Raw genomic sequence first — 11,084 nt, 5'->3', positions numbered from 1 at the left:
CAGGTCCTCACTCACATTCAGAAATGCAGGCGATGCCAACTATGGCCAGGAATGCTCTGGCTGCTCTTGTTTCCGATCCACCCACCTCCCACAAAGGCATTTGGAACTCAACTCAAAAATGTTTAATATGTTTTTGGAGGGAGAGTGTTTCTTATCTTTGTGATAAATTGATTCAGAGCTCTGGATCTTTTATTTAGGAAAATGCACCTGCCCACATATTTCAGGGGTTTCCAAGGCCTCTGGAAGACCATCTATGGATCCAACTTCCGTGGACTCCAGGTTTGGAATTCTTTAGTCTGGATTTCCTTAATTACATTTATTAACCCAGAGGATTTCAAATTTTGTTCCAAAATCTCCCCAAATCACCCGGAGAAGTTAAAAAAAAAAATCCCAACGCGCCCAGACCACATTCTATTCCGATTCAAACAGAATCTCTAGGGTGGGAGCAGGCATCAAAGTTTGTTTTAAACATTGCAGGTGATTCGAAAGCGCAGCTAAGTTTGGGAACCAACTCGCTGATCTCTTTATGGCACACCGTTGGTCTAAATGCTTTTTGCTTTTTCTCTTACTCATCGAGCCAGAAACAATAGAAAGGCGTCTGTCACAGAAAATAACTTACTGAGAATCATCTTAGTAAAAAGAGGGAAATTTGGGTCAAGGGTGTGCATACCTTCGCAACGTTTTCCTTGGGTCAGAAAGCAGCTGCAAGTTCTTCAGCGAACAGCAGGGGGCATCCTGCACCTCCTTGCTTGTTCTGGACCGCCTTCTCAGTTCTGCTCGCACAAAGAGCCCGGCCTCCTTCGCGATGACATCACAAAGGGCCGATTCCCCGCCCCTTCGGCGCCACCACGTGTTTCCCCGCGCTCGGCGGCCACACGACTCAGTCCCTCGCCGGCCGGTCAGGGCAGCGGAGGACGGTGGTTGGCAGCGGCCGGAGGCTTCGCTATGGGAAGTTGTTCCTTCGTTCTCTCGCGCCCAGCCCTCCTCCCTGGTTCTCCGCAGCCGCTGTCGGAGGAGAGCACGGGGAGGTGCGGGTTGCAGCAGCGGCTGCTTCTCCCGGTCCGGACAGGCGCGCAGCTGGGCAGGTGCTAAGCGCCCCCGGAGCCTCGCTCGCCGCCTCCCTCCTGTGTCCGGCCGTCCGGCTGCCGCAGTGCACATGGGGTGTTGGAGGTAGATGGGCTCCCGGCTCGGGAGGCGGCTGTGGATGCGGCGCTGGGCAGAAGCAGCCGCCGATTCAAGCTGCCGGGGGGCCACGCGCCCCGGGCGCCCTGCGAGCCCCAGGCTCAGCCATGGGGACCTTCACGAGCAGCAGCACCGCCCTGGCCTCCTGCAGCCGCATGGCCGGAGCCACGATGATCGCGGGCTCCTTTCTCCTGGTGAGCGGTCCGGGTGGGGTAGACGGGAGCCGGGGGCGGCGGCCGCGCTGGAGCCGAGGACGCCGCGCTCGGGGAGCGGGGCGGGTCCCGGGGCCGGGGCTTCGGGGTGCTGGGTGCAGGGGGGCGCAGGTTGCGAGCGAGGGCAGGCAACAAATCCAAGGGCTTGGATCGGGTCATTTTGGGGGAGCCGCAGAGCTCAGCCCGACTCCGGAATGAAGGCGAATTGTTTTCCTTGCAGTCTGGCTGCGCCGGGAGAGGCGCTGGAGATGGCCACTCGGCTTCCTGCGCATTTCAGGGTTTCTTCACCTCCTCCGCCCCTCCGGGGCCCCCATCTCCTCGGCGCACCCCCATGGCCACCAGCCGCTACCCCCTCCGCGGGGTGTGGGGCCGGGGAGCCGAGGCTGGCGGCGGCCGCCGCTTTGTTGCAGCTGCAGTGTCATGTCGGGATGCTACTGCAGTGGGAGAGCGCGGGACCCGGGCGCGCCGGCCCCCCAGAACGCCGGGTACCTCGGCGCCTCGCCTTCGGAGCGGGCGCCTGGCCCCCTTCCCCCTTCTCTCCGCCTTGGCTGGGTGGGTCCCGGTTTCGGCACGCCCAAGAAGGAATCCTGAGACCCACTCTCAGGCGCCCCGAAAGCGCCGGCTCCCAGCCAGGCGGCCAGCGCGCTGACACTTGAGTGGGGGAAGGGGAGAGCCCACCATAAAGGAAGCTGAGTTTCCCCCCCGTTTTTCTCCATCCCTCGCTTACCTGTGGCCGGGCAGGTGCGCATGGAGGGTGGAGCAGCTTCCTTCTTCTGCACCCGGTCTGCATTCAGCTCCAGGGCGTGCCCTGTAGCTAGTTCTCTCCATCACTTATCTGGCCAAAGCCTGAAAGCACCTTCGACCCAAAACTTGTCCCCAACTTCCCCACATCCCTTCCCGGCCTTTCCATATGTTGGCGGGGGGATGGGATGAATTAGGTGGAAGAAGAAAATTGATTTGAGATCAAACCCACGAGCCACCATAAGCTTCCGTGCTTATCTTTCTGTGTCCGCCGGGTGGATGGAGATTCTTAGCTAAGAACCGAACAAAAACAAAAAAGCAAGAGCCTATTTTCATGGCAAGGCCGTGTCAGGGAGAGGCAGGCTTGCTGTCTCCTTCCCGAAAAGGGCTCAATGCCCGGCCAACCAAGATCTCTTAGATCCCAGGGCACTGCAGTTGCTATGGCCTGGGAATTCATCCTACAGACACTCTGGTTCCCTGTGCGAGGCTGATTTTAAAGGGGAAGAGAGACACTAAAGAAAAGTTTGGTGCTGTTCGGATTTATAATGAGGCAGGTCCCAGACTCCCTTCAAAGACCCTTTTCTGCCCATTCTATAGCAGTGGCAAAGTCAAGATTTGTGTCCTTGACACAAGGGTGCTGGATGGTGGGCAGTAGGCTGGGAGGGTCCTTGAAAGCAGTGGGCATGGATTGGACAGTCGGTGTGGAGAGAAACCCATCTAAGTCCTGGGGAACATCGAGCCCAATATCAGTGGAGGTAGGTCCATCCTCAAGCTGCCTCCTTCTCAGTCTTAGATCTACTGCCCTACACCTATGCTCCCCTTGGAGTCCACTCCTGGATTAAGTCTTAAGTCAGTGCAATATTTCATTGACTTTACATTTCTGCATGAGATGCTTTAAGTAAGGTCATGGTGTAATTAAAGCATAGGTTGCTTTAACCTCCAGAGAAAGTTCTGAAATCATTAAGTCTGGTTGACCTAAAAAATTGTGCACTGGATTTGCAACTGAAGACTTGAGAAAGTAAGTTTGCCTGTCTTTTTTTGAAAAGTAATTTATAGTGGAGCTTAGATGCAACCTTGAGATATTAACTAAAATGAGAGTCCTTATTCTTTTGCTAATTATAATAGAAAAGTTCCACTGGAGTTCATTGAGTGGCCTGAGTTGACCCCTTTGTCCTGAAGGGAAACTGAGAGGGTGGACAGGGGTCACCAGGGTGGGGAAGCAATGTCTTTTATTTTTCCCACTCTACCAGCTACAGTCCTTAGCCCAGGCAATGATAGCATATGAAATGATGATCTCATGGTTAAGACTCCACGGTTGGGCACGGGTTTCATCCCTGGTCATGGAACTAAAATCCTAAATGCTGTACAATGTGGCCCGAAATAAAAAATGATGATTTCATGATATTGTTATAAGGATTCTTTATCCCATTGGGATTCTTGGCCCCGTGAAAATGACAGACTTCAGGTACTGCAGCTCAGGTCCACACGGCAGCATGCTCAAGGCACATGGTTTTCTGTTACTCCTCTTTCAAATATTTCTTCTTTTAGGGCGAAGATATTTGTTACTGCCATCATTTTTGATTCTTTCTTGTGATGACAGGCTAACTGAAGGAGAACTTACTGTAAGCTTTAAAAACCCTTTTTATATAATATATATACAGCATATAACATGATTATTGTAGGTGACAGGTGCTTTATAGATAGTACCTATCTTAGTCCCAACATCTCTGTGAAGCCAGTGGGATGAGCTCAGTTTTCCAGTTGAGAAAATGGAGACTGCAAAAACTTCACTGGCAGTTCTGGTCACCCTGCTCCCAAGTGTTGCGGGCACTGGTACTGGGACCCAGGATCACTTGTCTCTCTCTCACAACTCACTGCCTCCCTGCTGTGCCACTCTGCAGGTTTCACAACTCCAAATTGCCTGATGAGGAAATGTAACAAGAGAGAAGACTCACTGGGGGAGAGTTGAGGCTGGTGGTTTGATTTGTTGTAGGACACTGATGAGAATTGCATGAATACTTTTGGAGGAAAGTGTTCTTGCTGCTTGCACTTGTGTTTCTGATGTGTTGAGATGTCTGCATGATATTGGAAAGTAAACCACACACTGAAAGGCAAAATATTGTGTGTTTCAGGCCAAAAATCTGGAGAGCAGATGAATGAGACCTTGAGGTTTGTGCCAGTGTTAAGAAATGCCCTAGAATAGGCTAACAACACACTCAGAGATGTCTCTTGCCCTCAAGGAGCTTTGCTTTGACTGCACAGATAGAATATTGGCAGTGGGGCAGTCAGAAGAAAAAGGAGATGTTATTGATAAAGAAAATGAGGTCTGAAATTTTAGAAACCACTAATCTGCATATATTATGAATTCCAGATAGAAGGACAGTTACTGTAAGAGCTTTCAAGTGAGTGCTCTTACAGTAAGACCTAGAAAGTCCCACATATGGGTGTTTGTCACTGTTGTTGAGACTAAATGTCTTGGTGCCATCTCCTGACCTTTGCTTGTTAAAGTTAATCATCTAGCATCCTGGCATTTGACTTCGGCTATTTGACTAGATTGGTGTGGAGCAGCTGGTTGGGGCTGAAGTCCTGAAAAGATTCTAGACTAAGTGACAAGTTCAAGGAAAACTTCAAATTAGAGCTAATGTTATATCCAAAAGATTTTCTCCTTTATATACACCTGAACTTCACAGTCCTAGAGTGTGAAAGCTGCAAGGGAAAACTTGGAGGGGAAAAACAGCGTAGATGGGGGAAGCAGATTATTTTTTCATGTTAACAAACCTACATTGAGCGCTTACTCTGGGAGGCACTGTTCTTGGTAGTGGGAACCCAGGGATGAACTAGAACTTGGATCTTGCCCTATAGGTACGAAGTATATGGTGTATAAACGTACATAGCTATCAGTAGTGCTGGTTGAGTTTCACACTTTCAGAAAGAACCCACAGATGAATGTACTATACTCAAAGTCATACACAAAATGTGATGCATGTTAGCATCTTTAAACTACTTGAGGGACTTCCGTGGAGGTCCAGAGGTTGAGACTTCGCCTTCCAACGCAGGGAGTGAGGGTTTGATCCCTTGTTGGGGAGCTAAGATCCCTGATGCCTCACCACCAAAAAACCAAAACACAAAAAGAGAAGCAATATAGTAAACAAATTCACTAAATACTTAAAAAATGGTCTACATTAAAAAAAAAAAAAAAAAAAAAAACCACTTGAAGAAATTGTGGCTTTTAGTCTGAAAGTCAAAAGAAAAATTTTTGTAGTCTCAGAATAACATCTGTTAGTCTTGGTAGAGAAAATGACCCATGATCACGCAAGTCAGGTATGTTGACCTGTCCTGGAAGGCAGGGTTTCTCACATACGATGTGAATCTCCCATCCCTATTGTCAAACTGTATAGGATGGGATTGAGCTTTTTCATCCGAATTCTCAGCTGTTTCTAAAGTCATATGGCTGAATCTGCCACAAGCCCAGTACAAAGCAAATAAACAAAGCTACAGTATAAAGAAGACACACAGGCACATCAAATCAGCAAGAAAACAATTCCTTGTAATGGAATGCAGACTACCCAAAGCTGAGAAAATACCAGGAGTAGGTCAGCCTCGATCCACCAACTCGATAAACTGCATATTTTAGTGTGGCTAAATTTGGACACAGTCTTTCCAGCTGGAGGTGATCAGCACAGTTAGTAAGATATTTTCCAGCACCATTTGCAGCAGGCCCCTTTCTCCAAGTAGATGGAGTGAGTGGGTGTGGGTTCAAGTTGGCTTCAGCAGGTGCTCTGCATCCTGTCTATTTGTAGATCAGAATGAGGAGACATCACTTTTCAGCCTTAGGCTTGACTGTGAGGGTGAGAGGTGAAGTTTCTTTAGAGACTCTGGGGACACGTTGCAAATAGGTTTTGTGCTCATCTGGCCGTTTGTAAAGCATGTTAACTATAATTGGCTTAAGGGAACTTTATTAATTGTGTGTGTGTGTGAGTGTGTATGTGTGCAATGGGAAATGGTCAGAGGCATCATCAGATTATTCCAGGGCCAGAGTGAATTGAGTGGCTTTTTGTCAACTGCAGTGCCTCTTTTTCCAGGAAGCACTGACTCTGCTGGCCCTCTTCGCCCAAGCAGGCCTGGCAAAGACTTGGTGATACCAGGTCACTCGGCAACTTCCTGGAAGATTCAGGTGCTTCTCTTCAGTGACAGAAGTCTCTCATTGCCTTTGGGCTTGTGCCTGATGACCATTTGGAATGGATTCGGTCTGGAGCATTAGGCGCAGATAATGTCTGTTGGACAGAATGAAAACTGAAGCTGCAAGAGGAGTTATCCTGGCCCCCAAGTTGAAACCCCCTTTAGCATTCGTAGGACACTGGGCGTTGTAGTTGGAGTAGCAGCTGCTGAGCTGCGATTCTTTAGGAAAGGGGCAAGATGGTGAATAAATACTGGCCTTGCCCCAGTGTTTGTATTTGTCAAATACCAGAAAGTAAACAGGCATCCTAAATTGGTTTGTGTGCTGCCACCTGGCTTCCATACCACCTTCCATGTCCAGCCTGAATCCAAGAGAGAAGAGGATCTGTGCAGAGCTTGTAAGTAGGAAGGAACTGGCTGATGTCAGCAGGTATCTGCTGAACACTCACGGGGGCTGTAGAAACACAGGGCTCACGGATGTTTAGGCTGTTGCTTCAGAGCAGTGGTGATCTCATTCTTCTTTCTCTTCTTTATGGCCACACCAAAGGGTAGATATGTGGCATCTTAGTTCCCCGACCAGGGATCGAACCTGTGCCCCCTGCATTAGAAGTGTGGAGGCATAACCACTGGACCACCAGGGAAGTCCCGTGATCTCACTCTCCTTGAGAAATGCTAAAGGCCACCAGGAAGAGTCCTTTTTTCTGGATTCTGGAAAAAAATCCCAGTCATCAGCACCCTGGCCGTGAAGATGACAGGTGCTTCTGTGGTGGGAAAGTTGTGCTCAAAGTGTCCTCAGGGTGTGGCGCTTGGAGCCATTTGCAAATCTGTTTTGGGAAAAGGAGCCTGAGTTGAATGGATTTAGCAGGGAGGAGAGGAGTGAGACAGGTTCTGGAATCAAATGAGCAGCAGTGGCTCTAAGAGGGCTTTGGTCCTGATAGAGGGGAGGAATATTAACGGCTTTTAAGATGAATCATTGATATTGATTATTATCAAACTTCTATTTATTGAGCACATACTATTGGTATTGTGTTGAATAGCTTCTACAAATGATCTCAATAGACCCTTCAAGTCCATGAGGCAGTAGCATTAGCCCCATTTTTACAGGAAATGAGGCTTAGGAGAAGCCATGGTCAAGAAATTGGCAACTGCCAGAGCGAGGGCTCGGAGAAGGCAATGGCACCCCGCTCCAGTGCTCTTGCCTGGAAAATCCCATGGACGGAGGAGCCTGGTAGGCTGCAGTCCATGGGGTCGCTAAGAGTCGGACACAACTGAGCGACTTCACTTTCATTTTTCACTTTCATGCATTGCAGAAGGAAATGGCAACCCACTCCGGTGTTCTTGCCTGGAGAATCCCAGGGACGGGGGAGCCTGGTGGGCTGCCGTCTATGGGGTTGCACAGAGTCGGACACGACTGAAGTGGCTTAGCAGCAGCAGCATAGCAAGGACTCAGATCTAAGTCAGCCTGACTTCATACACACTGCTCTTTCTGCCAAGGTGTGAGTCGGGCACAAGCAACCTTAATTTACTGGAATTTTGTTTCCCGTTAAAGGAATACTTTTACCTGAGAGTCGAACATTCTCTTTCCACTGGGTGAGTGGTTCTGCTCCATGGTGGCATTTGGAAGTTTAGCCTAAAGGGCTGATTATAGCGTAAGAGTAACCTGTGTGTGCCGATTGAAAGGGAAGGGCGTGGAGCCACTGGCAAGCATTTTCCTATGGTGTGACTCTGACCGGCATTGGTTCCACAGTTAAGATGGAAAGATTCTCTTGCAAACTGAAATGTTATAAATAGGGAATAGATGCTGTGCTTTCCTGCTTCTGGGGTCATTTTGAAAAATATTTGCCTAGTGAGTAACAGTATGACATGAATTCTGCTTAGCAGGCTAGTTTCAACTCATCCTGAGAACTCGAGGACCTCTCAGGGTTTCCTTTGCTGACGGCCTGATTATTCATACAGGATCAGACCACAGGTTTGCATCATCTGTTATTAGCATTTTCTTTGTTAACTTTTCATTTCAGGTCTCTTAGAAACTGGTTGAGCTCTGTGATTTGCACAGTCTCGTCTCACGTGAGCTGTTTGTATGTGGTTTGTCAAACGTGGCGCTCTCTCCTAAGGGAACTTTTCAGCATGTCTTTTCATAGGTTGTAGATGCTGAGTAGACTAAAGAAAGGCAGAAGGTGAGAAGAAATTTGATCATTGCTCCTGGAAGGAGGTTGGCATTCTGATGAATTATCAGATGTCATCTTAGGTATGGCCCGGTCAGTATATCCAGGATTAAAAGAGGCAAGAGGATGAGGAGGAAAAAAGGCAAATGGTGACAGCTTCCCAGAATAATCTAGTCGTTAGTCACTCCTTGCTCTTTACTTCTGCAAGTCCATGGCTCCTCTCTCTCCTTTGGTTGAAATCTTCTGTACCTGGTCCAGAAATACTGATTAGATAAGGATTGGGTTTGGTTCTCCATACAGCATGCTCAAGGCCATTGTTGTTATTATTCCTTTTCAGCTCCTTATAGACGACAGACAACGCACTATTCATCTTTGTGTTTCTAGCTCAATGCCCTGACACACAATATTTAAGCAATAAATGATTGTTGAATGAATTCCAGAAGGATTTTGCTCTAAACTAACAGTTCATTCATTCTGGACAAGTTAGAGTGTAGTGGGAGCTTGAACTGAGTCTCAGGACTTTGAGCTGTATCTCAAGGGTGTTTGACTTACTAACAAAGAACATTTTATTTTTTACTTTTTTTTTTTTTTGGTCTCATCTGGGATCAAACCCATGCCCCCTGCAGTGGAAACATGGAGTCTTAACTGCTGGAGCACCAGGGAAATCCCATGATTTCCTGGTTCTTAAGTTGAGTCTCTGATGGTCTGACTGCTTTGAAGTGGTGGGTGGGGAAGGAGCGGATAAGATTGGGTCACCCAAAGTTTGGGTGTGAATTTGAGGTGCTGTGGTTCACGTCAGTGCAGCCCTCCTGCCTGCCGGTTTCTATGCCGACGTCTCCCCTGGTTGCCAGTGTGTTGCGTCACCTTACTGTCGTTGGACCCGTGGTGGTGGTTCTCATTGTTTTCCTGCTGCAAGCAAACAGCACTGACAGAGTTGTCTCTGTACAAACCAGTTGCTCTTTTGTCTTTTGGGTTGTTCCCAAAAGTGAGGTCCTTTTGATGTGTGTTCTCCAGAGTGGAATTGCTGGGTCACAGGAAATGAATGAACCATTTTCTGGTTCTTGCTGCATGTTGCCAGATTGTCTTTAGAAAGACCGATTTCATTTAGATTGTCACCAGCAACCTACAAATGTACCTACTACCCCACAAGCTGGCCAACATTGAAGTTTATCATTTTAATTTACTTATGCTGCTTTAATAGAGAGATGTAAAGGTCCTTGGTTGTGTAAATTTACATTTCAATAGTTGCAAGGGATATTATCAATTTATCCATCAGGAAACTCGGTAGTAAAGAATCCACCTGCAATGCAGGAGACGTGGGTTCGATTCCTGGGTTGGGAAGATCCTCTGGAGAAGGAAATGGCAACCCACTCCAGTGTTCTTGCCTGGGAATCCATGGACAGAGGAGCCTGGCGGGCTACAGGCCATGGGGTCACAAAAGAGTCGGACACAACTTAGCAACTAAACAATTTATCCTTAAAATTAGTATTCTGTCTCCACTGTTGAGTGCAATTTTTGTTAACCTGCTTTGTGTTAATTTTTTACGTTTTCAGTTATAAGCTTTTATTAGCTGTATGCTGCTAAGTCGCTTCAGTCGTGTCCGACTCTGTGCGACCCCAGAGACGGCAGTCTACCAGGCTCCTCTGTCCATGGGATTCTCTAGGCAAGAACACTGGAGTGCGTTGCCATTTCCTTCTCCAATGCATGAAAGTGAAAAGTGAAAGTGAAGTCGCTCAGTCATGTCTGACCCTCAGCGACCCCATGGACTGCAGCCTTCCAGGCTCCTCCGTCCATGGGATTTTCCAGGCAAGAGTACTGGAGTGGGGTGCCATTGCCTTAGTTCCCCTACCAAAGATCAAACCCATGCCCACTGCAGTGGGAGCCCAGAACCTTAACCACTTGACTGCCAAAGAAGTCCAACTTTGAATTTTATATTTGATCTTAGTAATGCTGGATTTGTTGACATTTCTGGACTTTAGCATGTTGCTGGTGAGAACTACATCAGTGTGTTGTGCAGGATGTTCATACTCCTGATGTGAGTAAAGGATTTCATGGTCACATAAGTTTGGGAAGCTTTGGGAAGCTAAGTCACCATTTTCTGCAGCCCTACTGGGTTGGGCTGGGCCTCTTGCAGCCTTCATGAGGCTGCCATGAGCTGTGCCTCTCCAAGAGAAGACTCCAGTGAGGATCATTTCCTAAACTTCTAGGCCAGGGGTTGGTAAACTTTATCTGTAAAGAGCTAGATAGTATTTCTGACCATGTGGACCCTACGATCTCTGTGGACACCACTCAGATCTGCCTCTGTGCTTTGAAAGCAGACCTAGGCAATGCCCAGAAGAGGGGTGTGGCTGGGTTCCAAGTCAACTTGATTTGTGGACACCGAAATTTGAATTTCAAATCATTTTCATGTATCATAAAATTTTATGCTTCTTTTGATTTTTTTTAACCCAACTATTAAAAATGGGAAAACCTTAAGCTTGTGGGTTATGAAAAAGCAGGGAGCTGGCTGGGATTTATTCACCCGTGTTTTAGACCCTAGAATGATCAACATCTTGTGGGACAAGATCAGAAAAATTCCTTCTGGAAAATATTTCCCTAGCTTTCCCTC

General features: G+C 47.8%; 1 protein-coding gene across 1 annotated transcript in view; it reads left to right on the top strand.

Moving 5' to 3' along the window:
- The first annotated feature begins 874 nt into the window (after positions 1-874).
- Positions 875-11,084, top strand: part of TNFRSF21 (TNF receptor superfamily member 21) — a 63,837-nt gene continuing 53,627 nt past the window's right edge. The window contains exon 1 of the mRNA NM_001076911.1: positions 875-1,376. Coding sequence (NP_001070379.1) covers positions 1,290-1,376 — 87 coding nt within the window. The 5' untranslated portion in view covers positions 875-1,289. The remainder of the gene's footprint in view (positions 1,377-11,084) is intronic.

This window comes from Bos taurus, chromosome 23, assembly GCF_002263795.3.
Source record: "Bos taurus isolate L1 Dominette 01449 registration number 42190680 breed Hereford chromosome 23, ARS-UCD2.0, whole genome shotgun sequence".
Classification (NCBI taxonomy): domain Eukaryota; kingdom Metazoa; phylum Chordata; class Mammalia; order Artiodactyla; family Bovidae; genus Bos; species Bos taurus.
The sequence above is the reverse complement of the archived record's forward strand: the minus strand, read 5'-3'. Positions and strand labels throughout refer to the sequence as shown.